The following is a 27,494-nucleotide window of genomic DNA, read 5'->3' as shown; positions in this document are numbered from 1 at the left end:
CTTGGGCATTCTGTGATGCACTAAAACATGTTTCTGGTCAAAATGTTTCTGGAACATACTCTTGAATATAATACCCATAACAGCTTGTATTACTTCAAGTATCATTAAATGGAGCCTGGTTTTGAGGTTCAACAACAGTCCCTTGGATGTGGGGTTTGAGTACTTGGAAGATATATGTGCATGGTAGGCAATGCTGTTATACATAGAGGGCTGTAATAGTCTGCCTGGGGGAGGGTAAGTTCATTTAATAAAAACTTTCTTAACTTTGTACTCCTTTGTGATTTTAACAGTTTCTGTTTGAAGGATCCTGGAGGTTTCCATTGCACACCTTGATGTTCCTAGTTATATAAAATACATTGTATTTTGACTATATTAATTCATCACTCAAAACATATGGGCCATGTATTTTCTTTTTTAAATATATTAATTTTTTACAGAGAGAAAGAGAGAGGGATAGAGAGTTAGAAACATCGATGAGAAAGAATCATCGATCAGCTGCCTCTTGCACACCCCCGGCTGGGGATGTGCCCACAACCAAGGTACATGCCCTTTGGAATCAAACCTGGGACTTCAGTCCGCAGGCCGATGCTCTATCCATTGAGGCAAACTGGTTAGGGCTAGGAGTTCACTTTTTGAATAATAATTATATGTCATGGGGGGCTATTTAATACTTTTTTAATGATACTGCTTACCAAAGGGCATGTAAACTGGAACAAAAACTACGGGGACTGGGTAGGTGGGTAGAGGGACAAATCTGACAACCATTTATGAAGTAGCTTGGAGAAGAAAATAATCCTCAATAGGAAAATAAAATGTTACACAGAAAGACCAGGATCCATAAATTTGAAATAAACTTGAAATATTTTAAGATCATAATTGATTACACAAAATAGGAGCCATCAGCCATCTTGAAGAAAGTGACTAACAACAGATAGCTTTAAGTTAAAGCCTATCTATCATTTTTCCAGTCCATGCTATTCATCTTTTAGAAATACTTTTCAGTACTTCCCCAATGGCCCCAGGATAGTCTAAATGCCTTAGCACGACTTCTATTAAGGCCCTTCCATCCTAAAATGGCCCTTTTTTTTTACATCTCTAGACTTGTTCCTTGACAAAACACACTATGCTTCAGGCATAACGACCAGCCCACTTCAGTGGGCACCTATACTCCTGGCTCTTTCAGAAACCCTTTCAGAAGCATGGTTCCCTTATGCTTTTCTTCCTGCAGCACTGAAGCAAGACTAACACTGCCTGCTGTCTCTGGGCAGACATCCAGCCGGAGGGGAGTGTGTGCTGCATCCACTGCATCCTCCACACCAAGAACCTCGTGTTTACCAGCTTCACACCTGCCTCTGGGAAGAGCAGGAAGCTGTTGTATATGTTTCATTAGCATCTACCTAAAGTGCCCCTCTGTGATAACTCATACTCATCACATACAAACATCTTCAGATGTCTAAGGATACTCAGTAATTCAACATTTATGGACTTATGTGACAGATAATCTAAAATACAGGACTTCTCAGAAGTACTGACCTAAGTGAACTACATAACAAATCTAGTCAAATATTTAGAACTAGAATACTTACTAGATGTCAACCTTGCTAACTGTAGAAAAATATCCCTGACCTCCCTCAAAACAATTTCAAAGCACCTGCACCATTACACTTACCACACTTAATTTTACATTTATTTTTATCAGTATTTTTCATTTCCCCTCATCTGTATGTGCCCGGGCTCTAAAACAGACACTGAGGAGGACTGCTACCATTTGTACTGGCTCCTGCCACCAGTGTGGAGGGGCCATGCTTTGGGCTGGTGCTCCAGGCAGATGAAGAGGGGGTTGGCATGACCCAGAGCTAATTACACTTGGGGTAGGAGGTGAGCCAAACAGCAGGTAAATGAGGGCAATTGAGAGCCCTTACAGCTGGAGAAGGGAACTGCAACTCTGACAAAGGTAGGCTAGACCTGGTGGTACTGGACTGGAATTGGGGAGCAGTGTGCACCTATTTTTATTTAAAAAAAAAAAAAAACTTACAGGTGTTATTTGTACATTTAACACATATTTCTTAGCTGTTTGCTTGGCAGATGTAGATGTAAAGGCATCCAGTAGCACTGAGTTCACCCAGTGCCAAGTCTTGATTCTGTGGCAGGCAGTTAGAGAGACATGAGCAGAGCAAGGGTGATGGGCCAGATTCAGAAGGTCACCAGGGTGGAAGGTCCTGGGTGGCTAGCAATAGACATTTGTAGGGTAGGATCTCGTCCCCAGGGTGACCTTTCCTCCCCTAGCACATTGCTGGTTTAGACCCCAATCCCATGACATTACTTTCCTAGCGATCTCATCTAGACCTCAGCTGTCTTAGGTCCAAGCCCAGGAAAGCAGCAAAACCAGACAAGCCACCCCACTGCTGACCTTAGGACCGGATGCATTGGAGAATGAATCCCTACCCTGGCACCAACTGACTGACCAATCAGGAGAGATCCAAACCTTGAATGGACACACTTGGAAAGCTGATGAATATTCTACTGAGATCTTCCCTTAGGCCCTCCCCAGAAATCTCCAGCCTTAGGACAGAGGCCCCAGCATACTCTCCCTCCCAGGAGCACACCTGCTATTTCCTTCCCCCGTGCCTTCTCTATCCTCCCCAGGCACGTCACCTTTCCTTTCCTCACTTCTAAGCTCCAAGGGCCCTTCCTTTACCTCTGTAACTTGTTTTCCAAGCCCATTTCTTCTATGAATACTTCTACCTCTCTGGTTTTCCAAATGAATGTTCTCTTACAGTTTGAGTCTTGGCTCTGAATTTTTTGCTACCTATAACTCAAGTTTGAAGGTTGCTGAACCCAAATCTGGTCTGACCCCACTGGTCTGACACCTGGTGCCATTCCTGCTGCCCACAATTCCAAAAGTGATTCTTCACTAAAACGAATCAAAGCTCCTTGGAGAAGTGGCTGACTTCACGGAGGAGGGAGGAAATACACAAGATAAGCCTGTAACGTCACACTGTACCACAAAGGGAGAAGTAGCCAAAGAATTATAGGGACTTGTCTAAAGGACACAGAAGCCAACTTTTAAAGGGACTCCCACTAGCTAGGTCTGGGACAATCTGAGCATTAACATAGTAAATACCACGTTAACTCTGAGTAAAATAATATGGAACACAGGTTCACACTGATATAAGCAAAAAAAATAACAAATGGAAGGGAACGAAAAGATCAACTCTACAGCAGAAGGCCAACTAAGGAATTACAAGGAATGATGGAATTAGAATACCACGATATGGCAACCATCACAGTAACTGATTCAGACAAGAATCAATCTGGTGTGTGAAAGTCTCACGAATATCCTATTGTATTCTCCCACTTAATAACTACAACATGCGTATTACTGTACATTGGAGGGAACTAGCAAGTGGGGGAGTTCTGGGGGTAGGGGCGGTTAAGGGTGATCAGGCCAGCAGAGGGGGCAGTTGGGGAAACCAGGTTGGCAAGGGGAGGAGTACATTTGGGGGCAACCAGGCCGGCAGGGGGGGAAGTTGAGGGTGATTAGCCTGGCAAGGGGGCAGTGAGGGGAGACTAGGCTGCAGGGCCAGGGCAATTAGTGGCAACCAGGCTGACAGAGGGGGGCAGTTGTAGGCTACCAGGCCAGCAGTGGGTGAGTTAGGAGGCAACAAAGCAGGCAGGCAGGCAAGCGAGCAATTAGGAGCCAGTGGTCCAGCATTGTGAGAGGGATGTCCAACTGCCAGTTTAGGCCCAATCCACGGACATCCTCCAAGGGGTCCCAGATTGGAGAGGGTGCAGGCTGGGCTGAGGGGACCCCCCTAACCCCCATGCACAAATTTTGTGCACCAGGCCTCTAGTATAATCTGTAAGAAAAAAATCTGTCACCTTACCTTTGTTCTCACAAAGAACGACTTGTCCTCTGTCTCAACGAGGTAAAACAGAAAGGTGCTTTGGCATGCCTCTTTCACGACACTTTGTAGTTTGACGTGCAAACTGCTACACAAGTCTGCAATCATGTCTTCATACGAGGCTGACTTTCTCGGGGAAGATGAATACATCTCTTGAGATGTGGCTTCTCCAGAACCAACACTTGACTCTTTATCTTGGAAAATGACTTGATTGCCATTCATCATCACCTTGTTAAATTCTGCATATTCATTGAGAATAAGGGAGATATCATTCCGGGATTCTTTCAGAGTACTGTTATATTTCAGTTTGTTGAGGTGGAAAGAAACAGTCTGATTTCTTTCCGAATTTGTAAGATGATTTCTCCTGTGATCACATCTTTCCTTCCAAAAGGAAGAACTGTCTAAATTGCTGGACCTGTGGTGTCTTGGGTGCTGGCTCTGTGGTCTGGAGTTTGAGTTCATGATTGTTATCAAGAGGGTAGTTTTGCTCCGGGATGGAGGATGGAGAACTGAGGATTCAGATATTTTTGGCAAAGGGAAAGCGTCAGAGGCAATATGAAGAGGTGGTTCCTTCAAAAAGTCATTGGTGGAAGATGGAGAAAGCTGGGAATTCCCATTCTTTACAATTTGCTTTAGTTTCTGTTGGAAACGCAGATATTCCAGATTTAAAGTGTTCTGGGTAAGGTTATCTGCTATCTGCCAAGTATCTGTCCAGGAGCTTAGCAAGCTATGTTTAGCAGTGAAATTGGGCTGCCTCCTCCAGCGGTGCAAAGTTTTCTTGGTATCTTTGACCTCTTTAGTTATAGTAAAATTAGTGTAAGTCCTGGGGATACCTTGGAGATCTCTGATTTGGATGTAACATGGCACACACTTACCATCTTTCTTTAATCCATCAAACCAGTTTCTGGGAGGTATGCTGGTCTCCAACTCTGGAACATGGTTAGAGTAGGCCCAATCATCATTATCACTATTGTTTAGGCTCAGGAAAGAGTCATAACCATCTTTCAAAGCAACTTCTTTCTTCTGACTACATCGCAAAGTGCAGGAACTCTCCATGTCTAATTTGAGATTTCTGCAATCACCAAAAGAGTCTTGATCAGAGTCTCCTGAAAGTGGTTCATAATGGAAGTCAGAATTCACACTAACATCCATGTCTCCCCCCAGGGTTTCAGAGTCCTCCTCATTCCTGAGCTCCTGACCAGAGCTTTTATTTTCCACCTGCTCTTTAGAGACTCCAAAAACAAGAGGAGCACAAGATTTGGGAACAAAAACGGCAGGCTCTTTATTGACATTTTCTCTGGTGACTGCTGTGTTTTGGTGAGAATCAGCATATAGATACATGGGGAAAGGTCCTTTATTCAATGGATCTTTTGTTTTGCATGTTGACATATCTTGCGGCATATGGATGGTTTTTTGTTTGCCTTCTGGAAATGTGGTGTTTGATTCAGAGTCAACATCTTCTAGGTCTATGCTGTTTTCATGTAATTCAGCTTCAGTTTCACTATTCTTAAGCAAACTGGCCATTTTGACTACTGATATTTCCTGTGTTTGAAACCCTGTCTCTATGTTTATGGGTCTTGGAAAATGGGTTACGGTAGCACTTGAGGAAAAAGCAAGGTTGGGGATCTCTGAGTGTAGGTGTGCCTGTGTATTATTTGCTCCATCAACTGAGTCAGAGCTCAAGGACTGAACTTGCATGCAATTGCCTTCATTTATTTTCAAATCACTTCTTTTCGGGCTAGTCTGCTGATTTAACGATACATTCACTATATCACTTGGATTATTCGTAGAAATAAATGCATCAACCAAAGACTTATTTTCCAAAATCTTTCCAGGACTAAATGGAGGCTCATTGTCCCCCAAGGCAAGGTGATTTAAGCTCAAATTTCTGTTCTCTATACTAATCGGCTGCAATGGATTTCCTGATGTTACCAATTTTTCTAGAGAAGACTTGAAGTCAACTCTGTAACTGCCAGTTGAAGCAGGCTGGTTTAATTCTGTATTGCAGCATGGAACCTTTTCTGAGAAAGAGAAACCCTCATCATGTTCACTTGGGACAATTTGCTTAGTTACTTTACCCAGAAGGGTTAAATCCCCATCTTTTCTTCCGGGGAGATTATTTAATAGTAGAGGCGTTTCAGCAGGAAGTTGTATTTGTCGTACCCGAGCGAGGTTATTTTGTCCCACTGGATAGATAGGTCCAAAAGAATTTACCTTTTCTGCTATGGCCAAATGTACTGACTCAGTGTGGTAGAACGTGTCACTTTTCCCACTCTGTGCATCAGGATGTTTTAAACTACATAGAGACACATCCCGAGAAGGTTGTGTTTCTTCAACTGGTATCTGGGGGTCAGGACTAGAAGCTGGTGACACTTCTTCAATTAAAGAACCAAAGGGAAAATCTGAGGTAACATTAACTTTTTCTGTGAGCTCAAGGGCAGAAGTATATTTAGCAGAATTCACTTCTCTGTTTTCTGTGAAAGTCACCTCTTGTGGGTTAATTTTGTCTTCATCTATATCCTGGAGTTCTAAATTCGATAATGGGGCCTCCTGATGTGGCTCTGTTTCACCAGCTGGCATTTCTTCTCTGGGACTTGTAGGTGGTGATATTGTGAGAGCTAGGTCAATGTCAGAATCTTCCTCTAACTCTAGGCTTACCTCCTCTGCATTTATAGATAGGCTGGTTTTTTTAGTAAATGTGGACCTAAATGATTCAAAATTCCCATTTTCATTGTTTAGACCACTCTTGTCACTCTTTAATTCTAAAGAGTCATTTGACGTATTACTTCTTGATGGAATGCAGCTAAGTGAGCAATTTTTTTCCAACATGGCAGGGGCTGATGGTGAGGTTTCTTCAATCTGTGATGGCTCCAAAATCTCCTCTGAAGATATGCTTAAGAGACTCTTAGGTTGCAGAAAAAGTTCTTGAGAGAGTTTCATTTCTTCTCTGGGTAATGAAGAATTAGAACTTTTAACTAATGGTAATGTCTCCTTCTCCAAAGAATTATCAGATGGCAATGATGAGCCTGGAACAGGAATCTCTTTTTGTAATGAACATATTTCATTATTAGCTAGTGTCTCTCTACTTACTGAGGGGGCACAAAGGCACTTAGTGCCTTTTTCTCCTGACGTTGCTAGAGACAGAATGTCCTTAAGACCTTGTGTTTGTACCTTTTCAAATGTGGATATAGGAAGTCTAAGACTTGTAGCAGGTGATACTTGTTTAATCAAGTCCATATTAAAGACTGTAGGTTTATCAGCTCTATTTGCAATTTCTGCCTGTATTGGTATACATGCATTTTTTTCAAAAGTGAGAGAAACTGGTTCCAGATTAATCATTACATACCCCATATCACCTTTCTTTTCCTGTGAAGGCTGACATTCTTTGTTTTGGGGGCTGCTATGCTCGATAAGGGCCTGGAAACCACTTGGTTTTGCTTGCGTTATTGCATGGAAATTATCGACTTTGCTTTCAGGGGTGTTATACACAGATTTTTGACAAATCACTGACTGATTGCTGATCCCATCACAAGTCTTGGTGAATGTGGTTTGTGTGACTGTATCAAAAGAAGTCCCTCTTGTGCTATCAAGTGGCTCAAAGGTTTTATCTTCACCAGGAATAGAAGGTCCATTAATTTGGATACTTCCAGTGCTAGAAAGCATAAGATTACAAGTCTCTGTTTTATCTGATGACTCTTGTTTGGATTTTCCCTCAATGATCTGAAATGACAAAAGTAAAAAAAACAACAAACTCATGAATCAAACAGATTATTTTAAACATTTATATGTGAAGAACAGAATAGACAAGGATTAATTTGACTTTATTCTTTTGAATTTTCTAATCTGTAAGAATAAGACAGGGTAAAGAATCAAACAAATCCATCTCTTTTTAGACAGGCTTAAAATACCCCACAAATAGGAATTTGTTTTCTTTAAACATAAAACACACAGATGAGATCTCCAAAATTTATTGCACAGCCCATTTTTTAAAAAGGACTTTTAGGAAGAAAAGTGGCTAGCCCACTGACAATTGAAAGACTTGAAAATCTCTTATTCCTGAGCTATCTTCTTTGCTTATAACTGGAGGTAATTTCTTTCTCATTGCAATAACTCCGATTCGATAGAGCACAAGAAAACATAGTGCAATTTGCATGAATAAAGTGAATGAAAGGGACTGATAGTGAATTTGGATCTGGGTTAAACATTAGGATAATTAATTCTGGGTAATTTGATAACCTCATAAACATTTTTTGTTTTTTTGGTTTTTTTTTTGAAGGCTGAAACATAGTTTTGTCCATAATATGGTAAAATGGACTGACCATACAGTTAACCATATATCTCTAACTTTTAGAACATTATGATCACAGACTTCCTGTCATATCTTGTGACATTATGTTAAAAGCCAGGACCTGGGTTTCAAACCTCATTAAAAACATCTTTGGAGCAGAAGAATTGGCAGAGTAGGAAATGAGACTCAGAGTTTTAAGAGTACACTACTGGCCAGGCACAAAACACAGGAAAGTTTTAATGGTAGGAGTTATTCTGAGAATTTTCCCACCAGTCACACTGTGGCTGTTAATCTTTGACCACAGTCCCTAACTTTATCATGCCTGAGGTCTTAGGGAAATGGTATAGTATTTGTGTGCACCTTCAAAGTAAAGGCACAGTATCCAGGAAGATGATAGAAAGTTTTAATACATGCTACAGAAATTTTTAGAAATCATTAATTTTAATATCATTACTTCATCTTTAATACTCTATTTTATGTTTACAAAAGATAATTTCTAAAATTAGTACTGATGATAGTTAATTATATAATACAACAAAAAATACTTTTGTTGTGTGTGTGTGTGTGTGTGTGTGTGTGTATGTGTGTGTGTATATATCTCGGCCTGACTAAACTATAAATATTTTCTTATTTTAAGTAATGGTTAACTGGATTTTATGTATCTTTGAGAATCATATGAAATTTATGACCCCCATCAGGAGAAAAATCATATACACACATATATGTAATACACACATATATGCACACAGAATTTGACATTAAGAAACATCTAGACCGTCTAGATTTGAATCCTGGCTTGACAATTTGCTAACTATATAACTTCAGGCACTTTCTGTACTCCTCTATGCCTTAGTTTTCTCATCTGTAAGACAGGAAGGAATGGTCCTTACACATAGGGTTTTATGATAATTAACTGAGTTAATGTGAGCCAAGGGCCCAGACCATGATCTGGCTGATAGCACTCCATCAGTCTTCATTATGATGAAGATGAGCATCAGGAGACATTCACAGACCCCTGAGGCTCACCCTTGTACCTGCAAATCCCCAAGTACCCCCAGGGATAGAAACACTGCCTACTCATGTGAAGACAGGCATATGGGTAACCAAAACCATGCAAAATCATTATGAAATAAAACTTGGTTAAAAGTTTAAAAAGGCAGGGATTTTTGTCAATCCATTTACTTAGAATCTTAATATATAACTTCTTTGCTCCAGTTAAAATTTGATGATCTGGCCTATATTTTCTTTATTTATAAATAGTTATCTACAGAACCATGAGAGGTCTGGCATTTTATTTTCTGTTCCAGTATTTTTTCCAAATATAATTTTAACATATTCAATTTTAATTTGCTTTAATGTTTATCAAAGATGTTTAATATTTACTATTACCACGTCTGATCCTTAAACACTTATTCTGGGTAAGACATAACGAATATTATTTGCCTCTTTTTATAAGAAAAATAAGCTTAGAGAGCAGGTAATTTGTCTCAAATTATACAACAAACAAGTGACATAATTATGGTTGATTCCCAGATCATCTGAATCCCAATATTTTTTACGTGTGTTTTTTCAATCAAGATGATAGATATGCTCCACCTGCAAACTACTGAGTGATACTTATGAAGACTAAGTTTTGGGCATTATAATGACTTTTTACGAAGCTAAAAAATATAATTTCCTAAAAGAAACGAATTTGTTTTTTTGTTTTTTTAAATATATTTTATTGATTTTACACAGAGAGGAATTGAGAGGGACAGAGAGTTAGAAACATCGATGAGTGAGAGTCATTGATCAGCTGCCTCTTGCACACCCCCCACTGGGGATATGCCTGCAACCAAGGTACATGCCCTTGACCGGAATCGAACCCGGGTCCCTTCAGTCCCCAAGCCGACGCTCTATCCATTGAGCCAAACCGGTCCCGGCCGAATTTGTTTTGAATGTGATTTTATATATAAAGAAGAAAACTTCTTAAAAAATGCCACAATTTGTAGTATTCAACTTTACTTACCTCATTATTACAAGAATAGATGAAATTCTGCTTTTCTGGAGTATCTGGATGATCCTCTCTTACAAAAACTTCTTTCTGTTCATTCTGTACCCAGAGTTCCAAGCCTCTTGCAGGTGGTGGTTTAATAAAAGGAAGCAAGGCGTTAGTGTCAGGGAAGGAGACTTCGGCACTGTGACCTCTGGGAGCTTCCTCTGTCTCCAACAAAGGGCCTACAGAACACCTTTCCACGCTGGGGGGCTCCTCAATTTCACTAAATTGAAAAGATTCTATTGTGGTATTGATAGACACATATTTGGCAGGGTTGCTGTGTTCTACTACTTTTCGGGATGATCGGATGACTCTGTTTTGATTGCTGTAAAACAAAGCCACCCACATATGAAGTAAAAGCTTCACTTCTTCCACGTTATCAGGTAAATCAGTGTTCCAGGGCCTGAGATTTTAAAGAAAGAACATACAAAAGTCATTGAAAATGGTTACTTTATTTTCTTAACATAAGCAAGTGGCCTTTATTAACCTAAATTTTTGAGTTTATTTTTATTTTAAAAATTGAAACAATAAGATAAAAAATGAAGCTGATTTAACAAATAATTACAATAAGTCTACTCTACTTGTTTTACTGAGAAGAAAACTGAAAATTAAAGCTTTAAGTGACTTTTTTCAAATCACAAAATCCGTAAGTAGAAACATGATAAAAACAGATCGCCCAACAGATTTTTCTTTGATAACATGCAAACCCTTGTGGACACAGTATACCTATTATGTAGATTTTTTTAGCAACTGCCTTTGCTAAATCTGGCTTACTCATTTCTACTTTTGCATCTCTCTCCTAATAGTTGGAAAAGTCTAAAAATTAAAATATATGTGGGCAATTCAGTGGAACTAAATTCTGGAAAAACCCCTGAAACCAAAAGGGATGACACAAAACAGTTCTGGCCACTGACAGGCAAAAAGATAGCAGAGAGCTGGATTGGGATGAGTGAGTGGGTCTACCGAGCTAGGCTTCAGTTAAATAGGATTAAGGTAAGAAAACAACCCTCATAAATACATGGGAACATACCAGTAAATGTATGTTTTTGTGAGTGTGAACTCATAACTGGAGCAAGAAAACAAATCTGACACAATTTAGTCACTCACATATGAAATATTCCACTAATAGGTAGCTCAATATAATTTCATATAGCTAATGCTTCCTGCTGTTAGTCTATTCATTAGCATGTGCCAGATACCATGCAAAACCCTAATGCATGTAACCACCTCAGAAAGTACCTAGTATTTAATGCTCTGTTGGCATCGCCTGGAAATTTGTTAGACCAATTCTCAGGTCCCATCCCAAATAGACTGAGTCAAAATCTGCAGTTCAGCGAGATCCTTACATGAATTGTATACACAATAAAGATTGAGAAGCACTGTCCTGAAGCACAGGAATTTTTGGGTCACAGAAGCGAGTAAGTGGGAGAGCCCAGATAAAACACCATATTAGTCCACACTCCAAAGCTCACACTTTCTGCCACTCATATTACTGCCTTGACCCCTTTTTGAGGAAGATTTATATAACAACCCCATGAAAAACTGCTTACTCATAGCAATCTGATCAGCTTTACAAGCTAGAAGTAATTCTTTGAATGTTTCTTCTGGAATTCAGTCTATAAAGCATTACTTCTATATCTTACTATTTTACACTATGATCTCATTTACTTATTTAATACATTTTAATGATTTTTTAAAAATATTTTTTAATTGATTTTTCACAGAGAGGAAGGGAGAGGGATAGACAGCTAGAAACATCGAGAGAGACACACCGACCAGCTGCCTCCTGCACACCCCACACCGGGGATGCGCCCGCAAACAATGTACATGCCCTTGACCGGAATCGAACCTGGGACCTTTCAGTGCGCAGGCCGACACTCTATCCACTGAGCCAAACCAGTTTCGGCTATGATCTCATTTAAATGTTATAACTCAAAGACTGCAAAGGCTTATGAAGGAGCACCTCAAAATAGCAAGCTATTCATGAGGCTACAGTGACCTTGCAAAAGTTCTCCATGTGATCACTGATGGTGGCAGAACTAGACTCATATTCTTTGGTGCCAGTAAACACATCTGCTTGATATTATTATTGAATCACTGGACTTACATAAAATATTACTTTCTCCTTTCCCCCAGTTTGGCACAAGTATCTCTGCTCATTATACTTATTTCAATAGAAAATTTACCTCCATTTCATCAAGTGTCACTCCTACTTACCCATGTAATGCTCTTAGTACGGTTTTCTCCAGAGGGTTGTTGGTATATTTGCTGTCTAAGCTGAATACATAGTTTGTTTCACATTTGAAAGTGATCTTGAGGGAGCCGTCACAGCTGAACACAGTACGAGAGCAGTGAAAGTCTCTCAAGCTGGAAGACAGCAATCTGCTCCTGCGCTTAAGTACCGGGTCCTCAGGCAGCTTTTGAAGAGGGGAGGTGCTCAGCTGATGCCGGAATGGCATTACTTTTCCCACTGGGGTTCCTGCGTCAGGGCCCTTTGTGCCATTCTTAGTGAAGGCAGGGCCTGGTAAGCCTCTCTGCTGTAGCACCTTCTTTGAATGTTCTGCAAGGAGTAGGGCATAGGAATGTTCCACAGCAACAGAAGAACTTTGGCTTGCATCTGAAGTTTCCATTGTTTCCTCAGGAAGTGCTGACTGGGCTTCACTAGGGGTCTGACTGTCAGAAACCAAGGTCTTTTCCTCTTGGCTGAGAGTTGAATCTGATGTCAGATTACTCTTATCAGAGGAGGGCTTAGGTAACACTCTACCTTTTCTACTTTTAACTCCTCTATGATATTCATGGTCAGATGTATTGCTCAGAGAATGATCTTTAGAAAGCAAAACATTGCTTTGTGGCAATTCAGAAGGGCAAGGAAGATTTCTGGGCTCAGAGGGTGTTGTGGTAGAGGTAGCAGCGCTTAATGCGAGATCAGCTAACAGATTTAGGGCCTGGGAGTCGCAGTTGACAATGGAATTCTCAGCTGGAGCTTTCTGAGCCACTGTGATATTTTCTGGTTGAGCTGTATTTATGCCAATAACATCTTCTTGCCCACATAATGCAAGTTCTGATTGAAGCTCTGAAGCAGTTTCTCCTTTGGCTACAATATAAAAGAAAAAAACCCATAGCATTTGATTTCATATAATTAATTCCTTGCCATATTATTGGTTGAGTCAAAATATTGAAGAAAAACCTTGATATGCTGCATAATCTTTATATTAAAATCTTACAGACAGAGGTATCTTTCTACTCTCATATCTATTATTATGTAATTATCGGAGGAAGAAAGAAGTCCTAAGGAATGTGCATATTAACAAGAAATCACCCTTCAAAAATGCATGTAACTGAACCACACACAAGGCATCCTGCTCAGCTAAAGGAATATACAAAAAGCAGAAAACAAGAGTTCTGCTCTCAGAGAGCTTACAATCTAGTGCAAACATAAGAACTTCTAAGTTTTTGAATTGTATATTTTAGTATAACATACTTCCTTAAATTATTTCCTTTAATAAGTGATTAGAGAATCCACCTACGTTCAAAATAGAGATGATTTTAACCATGTTGATATTTAATTATAATATGCACTGATATGAATAAAAATGTTTAAAGTCATGGGTATTCAGAATAGCTAATTGATTTCATTACCTTCTAAAACTTTAATTTCAGCACTGAAACATTTCCTTTCTATCTGCAAAGTAGCAAACCTCCTATCTACTGATAATCAAATCTACCTACTCATCACTTGTCTTTAATCGGAAAACTGACATTCTTAAGTGGTTTACTTGTATTGTCAGGACATAAATTCAGCTTTCTTAAATGTGGTCATCATGAAGGACAAAAGTCATAACACTAAGCAACAATTCCCTGTAGCAAGTTGGTAGAGAGACAGAAAAGCTAACTGTGCCCCCTTTATAATTGATAGTAGCAGGTCTGGAATGAATTATTAACCTCCCTGATACATTTAAAAAGAAAACTTGAGTGTGAGCCATGCTGATGGAAACTCAGATATGGCTGCCAGTCATCTCTGGGATGGGGAGGTCCCAGCACAGGAACAATGACTCCTGCAAGCACTCCACCTGGGAGAAAGAAGCCCCGGAGTTTCTGCCCCAATGTCAGACAATCCTCCTGTATGTCTCTGGTTCTCCCAATGCCCCTGCCCAGCACTGGAGGTCAGAGGGCTTGGGACTGTGGACTTGACATTTTTGTGGTCTATTTCATTCTTCACAACCAGACTTGTTGCTCCATGAAGGCCAGCTACACAGTGGAAATGAATGGGCACCAAGGACCCAGCACAGCTTTCTTCAGATCTGGGAGTGGAATGCCTCCTGATGGAGGAGAAATCAGCAAGTCCACCCAGAATCTAATCAGTGCTATGGAGGAGGTGCCACCTGATTGGGAGAGAGTATCCTTCCAAAAAGCCAGTCAGGCCAGTCCTGACTTAAAGCCAAGCCTGCAAAAATGGTACCACATTCCCTTCCTCTCGCAGTGTTCCTCAAACTTTTGAATATGTGTACCCCTTCTATAATTTTCGTAACGCTGAGTACCCTCCTACTAATGAGAATGTAGAATTAGGCGCAGCTAAGCTCGGTGCAGTGCATATCCCCACCAAACTCCGGTGCAACGCGTACCCCCACCGAAGTCTCTCTGTACCCCTGGGGGTACGTGTACCACACTTTGGGAAACACTGCTAGAGGATATGGCCAGCTGATCAGAACCGGGAGCTTGATGACTAGATATTTGCATTAAAAAACTGGTGCTGGTCTCAGTGTTGGTGACAATGAACTTGGTCAAGGCAGCCAGGAGGGAGACACCCTGACTGACTCCTAGATTATAGAACTTAGGAGGATACCCATCGCTGACACCCTTCTCCAGCGACACAGTAACCATTACAATGAGGATACTTTCATATTTTATTGGCTTTGTTCCGAGACTCTGTAAGTACATGCAGCTGTATAATAGGAAAGTGTAAAATTATTCCAGAAATTATGGTTGTGTTGGAATATAAATTACTTTATGTCTTTGCACAACCTGAAAATTCACTGCTGTAATGAAAGACTGGATGGAGTTATATCAGTTAATAGAATGTACAATTCCAAGAATATCCTACATGGATAATATTGTATAATAAAAGTAATAACAATCAATAAAAACAGGATAAAAAAATAAAACTCTGGCCTATCAATTCATCAAATAGAAGAAAAATGTGTGAAAGTGGTGGGGAGGGTAAGATTAATCAACCACTGTCAAGTTTTTAAGTGACTCAAAGACTATAATCATCCCATTAGCCCCACAGGTGTTTTGGAAATATGAAATTCACTTTATGATCTAATGTATTTATTGATACTATTTCATTTTATCTTTGTTAATAGTATGGCTCTTATCACCTATGGATAAGGTGAACACAAAGTATATTGTATTGAGTTCAAATGGGTTTGTGTTAATAAATAAGCATAAGTCATTTACTGAGTTGCTAGTTTCTCAATCATTAGAAATATAATCTAATAATCTATCTTAAGAAATTCAAGAGAATGCCAAAGTAATTACATAAAAAATATAGAGTTCCGTTACCAAAGACTATGTTGAAAACTTTAGAAAGAACAGAATACTATTAGTTTCAGGTACAAAATGATTGAGCCTTCTTAAACTCATATTTCAAGTACAAAAAATGAAACAGATTAGTATAGGCTATTAAGAAACAAAAGAGAATTAAGAGATTATTTAAGCGGTGGTAATCTCAAAATCTTAACTTGAAATGTGGCTGCACAGTATATACAGACATTTGCAATATAAATCAGCCTATTTTTGAATACACATTTTCAAAACTTTTCATTTTCTGGACTCACTTTTCTGTCAATACTCAATTGTATACCTCTTCCCATTAATCAATTAGTCTACAACTTCCTTAGAGTCAAAATTCAAATGACATGGCTAAGAACATGGTTATTATACAGGTATCTATTCTCATTTATAAAGTAATTGTAAAGACAGGATCAAGCCATATCAAATGATTGAACAGCAGGATAAATTTAATTCCATAATGTTCTCAAAAACCCAAAAGGAAATGAGAGAAACTTGTGAGAGATCAGAAGATCAGAAGATCAGAGCAGGACGAAACCTGGACTGGTGGAGGGGAAGGGCACAGGAGTGAAAAGATGTCTGTGGGGAGGCACTGGCAGGAAAGGGACATGTTAGGAAAGAGCAGGAGATAAATATAAACCCGAGGGAAAGTAAGAACACATTAATTGTCTTGAGAGACCAGCAGAGTTTTTGGTATGGATGCCAAAATGGCAAATACTGTGGGGCCCTAGCCAGTTTGGCTCAGTGGACAGAGTGTTGGCCTGTGGACTGAAGGGTCCTGGGTTCCATTCCAATCAAGGGTACATGCCCTGGTTGTGGGCTCGATCCCCAGTAGGGGGGCATGCAGGAGGCAGCAGATCAACAATTCATTGATGTTCTATCTCTCTCTCCTGCCGCTCTGAAATAAAATAAAAAAAGGGGGGGGGGTACAATATGGTGAGCTTTAAAAAAATATTGTTATCCAACAATATTTTAAAAAAACTCAGAAAAGAAAAACCAAAGTCAACTCATAATACCATCACCCCAACAAAACTGTAGTTTCTTTCTTCTTTTTTTTTTTTTTTTTAAAAAAATACATTTTATTGATTTTTCACAGAGAGGAAGAGAGAGGGATAGAGAGTTAGAAACATTGATGAGAGAGAAACATCAATCAGTTGCCTCCTGCACACCCCCTCCTGGGGATGTCCTCTCAACCAAGTTACATGCCCTTGACCGGAATTGAACCTGGGACCTTTCAGTCTACAGACCGACGCTCTATCCACCGAGCCAAACGGGTTTCGGCTGTAGTTTCTTTCGTTAAAATTCCACCAAATAAGTTTTTTTTTAAAAAAGCTAAGAAAACATTGAGAAAGGAGATCAGGGAAATTAGACAGAAAATTGAGAGATATATGTAGGTTTGAGAAAATGAAGTCTTTGTTAAAACAAATGAAAAAAGAAACAATAGGACTCATCATACTGGAGATAAAGTAAAATTTATAGATTTTGCAGACTGGAAGAACTGCATTATACACAGAAAGAGGAAAGTTAAGAAGGAACGTGGACCTGGGGGAAGAGCTGGTGTGTGTTTAGTTTCAGAAGTAAAATCTACAGAGAAAATGGAACTTCCAAGTAAAAAGGGTATGCTTAGCAGTTCAAAACACAGAACTAAAGCAGTCAGCTATTCGTACATATAACGAAGCCTCAGTATCCATTTAGCAAAATTAGGAAAGTAAAACTTCTTTTAAAATAAACAATGCCTTTTAAAACCAAATACAGAATTCTGGATAACCATTTTGAACACTCTTTACAACTCCTCTGGGACAAATAAAGTTATGATTTACTTTTTATAACCAATTATAGTTCATAAAAATAGTGCTAGATACTACTTACTTGTGTATTTAGTCATAAAAAAAGGCAAGCTATAACTTTTGGTAGACAGTTTATGTTCAGGATTTATGCAAACTAGAAAGTAGGTTTAATTTGTGATACTTGAATCCTTTGAAATTTCCTGATATACAATAGAAAATCAAGTTACTTGGTCCTATTAGTGTTTGAATTAAAGAATATACAGTAGGAAGAATTGTCGATAGATTTTTTTTTTTTAACTGTTCTTATATTATTTCAACACACTATCTTGCAACCGTGATTACTCAGTATGTGAAGTTAAATTTACAAGAAGAGTATTTCTTACCAGGCTGTGGCTGCTTTCTGATTCTGAGATTCTGATTGCCTTTTACTATATTTACCCTCTGTTTTTGTGGAGATTTCTTCACAGGTGGTTTAGCCCTCGGAACAGTTTTGACTGGAGATTTCTCTTGTTTCCTTGCCCTTTTAGCAGTCATTGCAACTGGAACATCTTTAGAAATAAGAGCTTCTTGGGTTTTCCTATCCAATTTGGTCGTCTGTACAAACTGTGCCGTCAGCACTTCAGCACCTTATATAAAAACAAAACCAAACCATAATTTAAGGGCAAGGGGGGCTCAAATATTTATCAGCATGGCTTTTCCTTTTATTTGTGTTTCTATTTTAGGGTGTAAATGTAGTAATGAGAAATAAAATTTTGGGTATTTCATTAAAATATATATTTTAAAAGCAAGAGTTAAAAGTTCTCATCCTATACAATAAAGAGATAATATGGAAAATGACCCTCATGCCTTTGCACAAGATGGCTGCCCCCATGTGGTCAAAAATGGTTTCCACAAGATGGTTGACAAGGGAGGGTAGTTTTGGATGATCAGGCCAGCAGGGGAGGGCAGTTGGGGGCAATTGGGCCGGCAGGCAGAAGCGGTTAGGGGCAATCAGGCAGGCAGGCAGAAAGGCGAGCAGTTGGGAGCCAGCAGTCCTGGATTGTGAGAGGGATGTCCAGATTGGAGAGTGTGCAGGCTGGGCTGTGGGACAACCCTCTTTCCACCATAAACTTGCTAAGTGTTGGTCTATATCCCTATTAGATGGGGAAGAAAAATGTTAAAGTAATAACTTTATAAAAATAAGGTATGACTTTCATTTTTTCTAAAAATCTTCATGATCTTTCATAAGGTAAGCCTAGATATACTAGTTCATAGCACTGGGAATTAGATAACTCATTGTACACAAAAGCAACACAGCCCCTAAGAGGTGATACGGTTAAAACATAAAAGAGATTATATATTCATAAAGAGCCATCTTATTGTATATATTTCACTTTACTACTCGTAAATATCTAAGTCTTAATACTACCCCTAAAAATCATTTAAAAAAACATTTTATTGATTTTTTTACAGAGAGGAAGAGAGAGGGACAGAGAGTTAGAAACATCGATGAGAGAGAATCATCGATCAGCTGCCTCTTGCACACCCCTTACTGGGGATGTGCCCACAACCAAGGTACATGCCCTTGGCCAGAATCGAACCCGAACCCTTCAGTCCGCAGGCCGACGCTCTATCCACTGAGTCAAACTGGTTTCGGCTAAAAATCATTTTTTAAAGACCAGACAGAAAAAAGCACACTGGACAAAGTGTCCACCTGATTTAATTTCCTACAAATCTATTTTAACTGCTCATCTCTTTTATAAAATGCTCAGCTTTGCTTCTCACATAGAAGGAAGGAAATAGGTAGAGACAGAGGAACAACAGGAAAACAAAACTAGCAACTATCTGCTTATATAACACAAAAGAGTTTAAATTTAAGAATTAAAAAAAGTATAGTAAGTGCCCCCTTTGAGCACTTATTATGTTTTACCCATTTGCTTTATATAATTTCAGTTGTTTCCCAGCAAAACAAATTTAGTTCCAAAGGCATTATATAAAATAATCACACATAAATATCGGCAAAATTTTAAAATTACATTATAGAAATGTAATTTTAGAAAACAATATTTCTAATTGAGAACAGAAACATGATACTATACAGTTTAAGAAATTGGGATGACTGCTGGTGAAATGTAGAGAACAGACGAATTTATTTTTCGGGGTTTTAGGAAAGCTTTAGAATCTCTTAATATTGTACATGTTCTTGGATCCAATTATTTCCCTCCCTAGTAAACTATTACACTTAATAAAGCAGCATTTTTTTTTAAAGGAATAAGACCTATCATTCCATTATACATTTTTTAGCATTAAGGAATATAAATACATCAAGAAGGAAAACAGTTAAGTGTAAATTAAGAAGAGAAAGAAAATAAGATAAGATGACCAAGACAAAGGGGAAAGTTTTAAACAACTGCACAAACAGAAAGGGAGATCTCTCACAATCCTGAGAGGAAAAACTGAAACATGAACAAGGTGTTTTCTGCTTATTAGTGTCATTCAATGCCATGTTTCTCAAACTGCATGCAATAATCCATTGATGGATTATAAAATAAAGTTAATGGATTGCAACCAGAATTCTTTCTTAAACGAAACAGAGTGGAAGAGAAAATATCAGAATGTATTACACATAGGGTCAACGTCTTTTGAAATTTTATTTCCAGTGTCATGTGTGAATTTGTGTACTGACTACAAAATAAAACACATTTCTTATAGTGGATGAAATTTAAAACATCTGAGAAACAGAAAACATAATCTTGGGGCTCTGCACATCCCTGATGTTTCTTCTCTAACCCCCAAAATTTCTAGAATCAAAATACGAAAGACAAGTTGGCACACCTTTTTTGTGTGAAGGGCCAGACAGTACATATTTTCAGCTTTAAAGCTCATTATGTTCTCATTCACAACCACATCTCTCTGCAAACAAAGTGTGCTGTAGCCAGAGACAACTGCTGAAGGCGTCATTTCTTTACACTTTGCTGACCCCTATAGTTCCCTACTTTTCAACAAAATACACTACCTATAATCTGAGATGACTTTGAGGCAAAATTGTGTTGTTTGTTGTGCTATGTTCACTAAAGCACATTTAATTACAGACTAAATGGCTCTCTATTCTGATTATTACTCAATTTTCAGGGGGGGGGGCGCGTGCAACAAAGCCACTTGTGGAACTGTTTCAATACAGGCCACTAGACATTCTGTTTCAACAGATCTATGGCAGGATCCAGGTGACTGTTTTTAAACTGACACACATAAAAGATTAGAAATTCTACCCCAAACTGGTTTAATTTTAAAGGTTCTAGGTATTTCCCCCACCCATTTATACATATACTAGAGGCCCGGTGCATGAAATTCGTGCACAAGGGAGATGTGTCCCTCAGCCCAGCCTGCACCATCTCCAATCTGGGACCCCTCTCACAATCCAGGACTGCTAGCTCCCAACTGCTCACCTGCCTGCCTTCCTGATTGCCCCTAACTGCTTCTGCCTGCCAGTCTGATCATCCCTTAACCACTCCCCTGCCAGCCTGCTTGATGCCTAACTGTTCCCCTACCAACTTGTTTGCTCCTAACTGGCCTCCCCTGCAGGCCTGGTTCTCCCAACTGCTCTCGCCTGCAGGCCTGGGTCCCTCCCAATTGCCCTTGCCTGCAGGCCTGGGTCCCTCCCAATTGCCCTTCCCTGCAGGCTTGATCGCCCCCAACTGCCCTCCCTTGCAGGCCTGGTCCCTTCCAACTTCCCTCCCCTGCTGGCCATCTTGTGATGGCTATCTTGTGTCCACATGGAGACAGAATCTTTAACCACATGGGGATCTGCATATTACTCTTTTATTAGGTAGGATAAGCTACTGGTTATAAGTTTTTGTTGGTATGTCTGATTTAAATTCTTTAAATTTATTGGAGAGGGAGAGAGTTAGAGAGATCGATTGTTCCACTTATTGATACATTCATTGGTTGATCTTTATATGTGCCCTGACCGAGTACTGAACCCCAAATCTTGACCTATTGGTGACACTCTTAACAACTGAGCTACCCACAGGTTGCAGGGGTCTTCAAACTACGGCCCGCGGGCCACATGCAGCCCGCAGAGGAGTCTGATCCGGCCCGCCAGGTTTTTTGGGCAGTGAGCGCAGCCGAGGTGTTACAGTAGGAATTAGTAGTTCATATAGTCCAGCCCTCCAGCTCTCTGAGGGACCGTGATCTGGCCCCCACTTTAAAAAGTTTGAGGACCCCTGGGTTAAAGGTATGATTTTAGAAGATTCTCTTCATCTACTTTGATTTGTCCAAGGATAACTAAGACACTGGATAATGATCTTTCTAAAATGGTACATAAATAACTCACAGCTTGAGCAGTTTTAGAGTGAAATGCAGCTTTTAGTGGGTTGGGCTTTTGAGGAGATATCTTACAGTGTTTCCTATTGCTTTAAAAATATATATATATTATTGATTTTTTACAGAGAGGAAGGGAGAGGGATAGAAAATTAGAAACATCGATGAGAGAGAAACATCAATCAGCTGCCTCTTGCACACTACCCACTTGGGATGTGCCTGCAACCAAGGCACATAACAGAAATCGAACCCGGGACCCTTCAGTCTGCAGGCTGACGCTCTATTCACTGAGCCAAACTAGGTAGAGTGCAGCCGGTTTTGGCTGTTTCCTATTTCTTGTTTTTAATCTATAGTCTACCTCAATGCTTCTCAAACTTAAGCATGCTGACAAATCACCTAGAGAGAAATGTTGGCATTTCTAAAAAACTTCTGATACTGTACAGCTACAGTCCACAGGAAAAGTGCTAGAATACAAGTTATTACTAACTCACTAATTAATCTCTATAAATTGTGCTTACCTCTTTTTCTTTTCTGAGGAAACTGTCCTTTAACTAACTTGAGAGTTGTTGGAGGGGTGGAGCTCCTATTTGCTCTAGTAGGAGTTCTTTTGGGGAAGGGACAGCACAAGTTTACTCTTTTACTCTGCACCACAGGTGGCATGCTGGCCTTCCTCTTTGGCTGCACTCTCAGAGTGGCTGGATTTAATGGAACTATATTTTTCTTCCTAGCTTTAAACATTTCTTCAGCATTCTTTTTTGTTTCAGTTTCTCTTCTTACTTCTGCCTCTGAGTCAAGAAATTCAGGATCTGGAGTCATAACTAGAGAAAATCCAGCATCACAAATTCCATCTGAAATACAAGGAGACTGTGGACACTCTGCCAATAAATCTAACACTGTAGACACTTCCAAAATGTACCCATTAGGATCTGAAAAATAAGACTTCAGCTGAGTTAAAGACTGTACAGGGCACTTTTCAGCTGGAGGAACCAAGTCAAAATCATTGGACATTTTGCCAAAGAGTGCAGTCTCTTTCACTCCATCCTGAGAAGAAGTTGTCAATGGATTTCTCTCCATCTTGTACAATTCTTGGAAATTATGCTTTACTAATGTATTTAGACAGATTCCTTCTTCAGTACATGATTTCCTTGCTTCTAGCAGTGCACAATTAAGGGCAGGTAAAATAGGTATCACCTTCAATGAGATGTCATCTTCAACTTTCAAGTCTTTCAGTCCTAAAATATATGGATATACATTAAAAACCTAAAATTTTTAGTCTTTATTTTATAAAAACATTCAGAAAAAAATGCTTATGAAATTATGGGATGGTTAAATATTACAAAGTGCTCCAAATAGAAATCTAAATGGAAATTAGAAGACTCTGGGTACATTTAATGAAAATATATATATATATATATATATATATATATATATATAATCACACAAGAGAGTGGATTTGGAATAAGAACTAGAAAAGAATCACTTAAATGCAATCACCAGGTTAGAATGAGGAAGGCTGACCTGCCTCTAGCTCCATCTTATCTGATGAGAAGCCAGCATGCGCTTAATGTTCCATCAAAGCAACAGCAGTGGCAATGAGTTGGCAGGTTTGTATTTCTACTTTTCAATGAACATTTTCTGCTCATTTTTATAAAAAATATATTTTTATTTATTTTAGAGAGGTAGGGAGAGGGAGAGAGATAGAAATATCAATGATGAGAGAGAATCATTGGTAAGCTGCTTCCTGCAAACTTCCTACTGGGGATGTGCCCACAACCAAGTACATGCCCTTGACCAGGATCAAACTTAGGACCTTTTAGTCTGCAGGCCAACGCTCTATCCACTGAGTCAAACCGTTTAGGACGAACATTTTCTGCTTTTAAATGTCTTATTTTATCTCTACCTTATAATTTACTTGAAATTTTTAAAAATGTATTGATTTTTAGAGAGAAAGAAACACTGAGTTGTTGTTTCACTTAATTATGCATTCATTGGTTAAGTCTTTATGTGCCCTGAGTGGGGATTGAACTCAGAACCTTGGTATATTGGGACGACTTTCTAGCCAACTGAGCTACTCAGTCCAGGTTGTTCAAATTCACTTAAGTTACAATGCTAACCAAGTGAAATGAAAAAAGTAAAATCCTTAAGTAAACCCGAAATTCCATCACCTTGTCTATCAAGCAAAAAAATTTTTTTTTAATTAAGTAATTAAACCAACTAGTTTGTGTTTCACTTTCTCTCCTTAGCTAAATGAGGTATTAGGAAAAAGAATAAAAAGATAAATAAAAATAAACAAAAAAATGTGGGTAGATATTAAAAATTCCTTTCTTCCCCTAACCCATTTGGCTTGGACCGAAAGGTCCCAAGTTCGATTCCAGTACAGAGCATGCTCCTTGGTTGTGGGCACATCCCCAGTGGGAGGTGTGCAGGAGGCAGCTGATTGATGCTTCTCTCTCATCAATGTTTCTAACTCTCTATCTTTCTCTCTTCCTCTCTGTAAAAACTTAATAAAATATATTTTTTAAAAATTCCTTTCTTGACAAAACTGGTTTGGCTCAATGGATAGAGCGTTGGCTTGGGGACTGAAGGGTCCCCGGTTCGATTCCGGTCAAGGGCATGTACCTTGGTTGCGGGCATATCCCCAGTAGGGGGTGTGCAAGAGGCAGCTGATCGATGATTCTCTCTCATCGATGTTTCTAACTCTCTATCTCTCTCCCTTCCTCTCTGTACAAAATCAATAAAACGTATTTAAAAAAAAAATAAATAAATAAATAAAAATTCATTTCTTTGCAGTTTATTACCTAAAAAGTAACAAGTGAAGAAAAAAGGTTTCTATGTACTGCTAACAACTCACACTAAAGTAGTATTTTTCCTGAAAATTAATTTCAAGAAAGACAGAACCCAGAATGACATGTAATAGCCTATTATAAAATCTATGAAAAACAACATTTTAAATCTGCTAAGCAAAGTATCTATCATTTAAAACAGATAACCATAACCTGGGATCCTGATAGAAAATGGCCATTCATAGAAAATGTCTTAGTGAACTAGAGGAGGAGGTGTACACTACAACAAAACACTGCAAAATTTATTTAAACAAATCCTGTGCTGTTCAACACTGAATGGTATAGGCACTAATATTTCCTATTTATTTCACTTTTAAAAATATATATATATTTTATTGATATTTTACAGAGAAGAGGAAGGGAGAGAGATAGAGAGCTAGAAACGTCGATGAGAGAGAAACATCGACCAGCTGCCTCTTGCACACCCCCTACCGGGGATGTGCCCGCAACCAATGTACATGCCCTTGACCGGAATCGAACCCGGGACCTTTCAGTCCGCAGACCGATGCTCTACCACTGAGCCAAACCGGTTTCAGCTTATTTCACTTAAAAAAATATATATATATTTTATTGATTTTTTACAGAGAGGAAGGGAGAGAAATAAAGAGCTAGAAACGTCGATGAGAGAGAAGCATCGACCAGCTGCCTCTTGCACTCCCCCTACCGGGGATGTGCCTGTAACCAATGTACATGCCCTTGCCCGAAATTGAACCTGGGACTTTTCAGTCCGCAGTCCGACGCTCTACCACTGAGCCAAACCAGTTTCGGCGCCTATTTATTTCATAATAAAATGAAGTCAGAGCTCTGACAGAAGGAGGAGGCAGTATGTAATAAAAATTAGAAGGCAGGTAGTTAGTTGTTTGACCATAGGCAAGCTTAAGTCTCAGTTTCCTCATCTTTGAAATAATAATATTTTAAGGGCAGCTAAATCAGTAACTGTATACTTAGCACAATACCTGACAAATGCTTACAAAATGCAAACAACATTTATGTTGTTATAACTGGTAATGTTTTTCTATTGTACAGAGAAGTGATGCCCAAGACAGTGCAGTTCTCTGCTTTGGGTAACTGCATATGTACAATGTTAAGAAATCATCTTTAGGAGAGAACCAAGATGGCGGCATAGGTAAGCACCTGTACTTGCCGTCTCCCACAACCACATCAAAATTACAACTAAAATACAGAAAAACTATCATCCAGAACTACAAGAAAGCTGGCTAAGTGGAAGTACTACAACTAGAGAAGTAAAGAAGCAAGTGCACTGAGACTGGTAGGAGGTGCAGAGGCGCTGAACAGGCTGGCACCCGGGTGTGCCGCTTTTTTAATTGGGAGGGAGATACAAGCTCCTGCTTGTTCTCAGCTCCAGTGTCGGGCAAGATGCTGGGGGGGGGGGGGGGGGGGGGGAGAGACCCAGACACACACAGAGAGAAACTGGATTGTTTGGAATCGGGACAGGAATACAGGGTGGCTTTCTTTCAGGGTGGGGTGGGAACTGGGTGGAGGGCAGCTATGGGAGAAAAAAAGAGGGACATCTGTAATAACCTAGATAAAGATTTAAAAAAAAAAAATCAACTTTAATAACATTAGTACATTGGTTATAGCTTTATAAATGCTATACATAATTTTATGTTTAAACACATTGAATGTGATCATAAAATGAGGAAAATTTCCTCATATAACAAAAATAAATGACTTGTTTACTTTATTGTTCAGCAAACATTTATTATTTTTTATGTGCCTGGAACTGCTAGGCTATAGGCATACAGTAGAATACAAGAAAGGCAGGCATTAAATCATATACAAACAAATATTTAAATTCAATTGATGATAAATCTAGGGTTCTCACTGAGGTCAGAATGGTGATGGGAATCAACAGTGATATTTAAATTGACACCCGACAGACCTGAATTACACACTGGACTAAATCAGAGCTTTACTTGATTTTATTCATTATCCCCAAAATTTTAATACTACAGATAAACTATGTATCTGTTTATATATTGTTTGAGTAATATTTTTTGCCCTATGGGGGTAAACACTACCCAATAAAAGAGAAGGAGAAAAGTAGTCTAGACAGAGAACTACAACCGTGAAGACCTTGAGTCCTACTTACTATTATAAAAGTTATCTCCTTGCTATTGTAGGTTTTAAAAAAATATATATTTTTATTGATTTCAGAGAGAAAGGGAGAGGCAGAGAGAGATAGAAACATGAATGATGAGAATCACTGATTGGCTGCTCCGGCACGCCCCACACTAGGATCGAGCACAACCCTGGCATGTGCCCTGGACGGGAATCGAACTATGACCTGGTTCACAGGCCGATGCTCAACCACTGAGCCATGCCGGCCAAGCTGCAGGTTTTTTAAAAGATGAATTTTTAATTTATTTTTATCAGTCTGCAGGCTGCCACTCTATCTACTAAGCCAAACCAACTAGGGCTATTTTTAAATTAAATTTTAATGATAGTTTATTGTGATTATTATATTAGTTTCAGGTATACAACACAGTGATTCAACATTTATATACCTTACAAAGCGATCACCATTAAGTTTACTAACCATCTGTCACCATATATAGTTATTACAGTAGTATTCTATTATTATTCAATGCCAAATATTCAACTTTAAATAATGCTGGATTTGAGGACCATCTGAGATATCTTAAGTGAAAAAGTCAATAAAGAGGTGGATATCTGGATGTGAAGCTTCGAGGAAAGGCTAACCCTGAAAAGGGGACAAAGAAGAATCAACCGGAGAGATTAAAG

At 39.1% G+C, this 27,494-nt stretch overlaps 2 protein-coding genes across 4 annotated transcripts in view; one reads left to right on the top strand and one right to left on the bottom strand.

The window, feature by feature from the left end:
• TASOR2 (transcription activation suppressor family member 2) overlaps window positions 1-27,494 on the bottom strand; it is an 84,321-nt gene that overhangs the window by 9,643 nt on the left and 47,184 nt on the right. For all 3 annotated transcript variants that reach the window (XM_084867708.1, XM_084867706.1, XM_084867707.1), the window contains 5 exons: window positions 22,404-23,117; window positions 17,970-18,212; window positions 12,446-13,322; window positions 10,202-10,631; window positions 3,888-7,625 (listed from right to left, as the gene is read on the bottom strand). In XM_084867708.1, coding sequence (XP_084723834.1) covers window positions 3,888-7,625; window positions 10,202-10,631; window positions 12,446-13,322; window positions 17,970-18,212; window positions 22,404-23,117 — 6,002 coding nt within the window. The remainder of the gene's footprint in view (window positions 1-3,887; window positions 7,626-10,201; window positions 10,632-12,445; window positions 13,323-17,969; window positions 18,213-22,403; window positions 23,118-27,494) is intronic.
• The window catches only part of ANKRD16 (ankyrin repeat domain 16), a 181,345-nt gene that overhangs the window by 113,215 nt on the left and 40,636 nt on the right, over window positions 1-27,494 (top strand). The window lies entirely within an intron of this gene.

This window comes from Pipistrellus hanaki (genome assembly GCF_964339955.1).
Source record: "Pipistrellus hanaki genome assembly, chromosome: 1".
Lineage (NCBI taxonomy): Eukaryota > Metazoa > Chordata > Mammalia > Chiroptera > Vespertilionidae > Pipistrellus > Pipistrellus hanaki.
The sequence above is the reverse complement of the archived record's forward strand: the minus strand, read 5'-3'. Positions and strand labels throughout refer to the sequence as shown.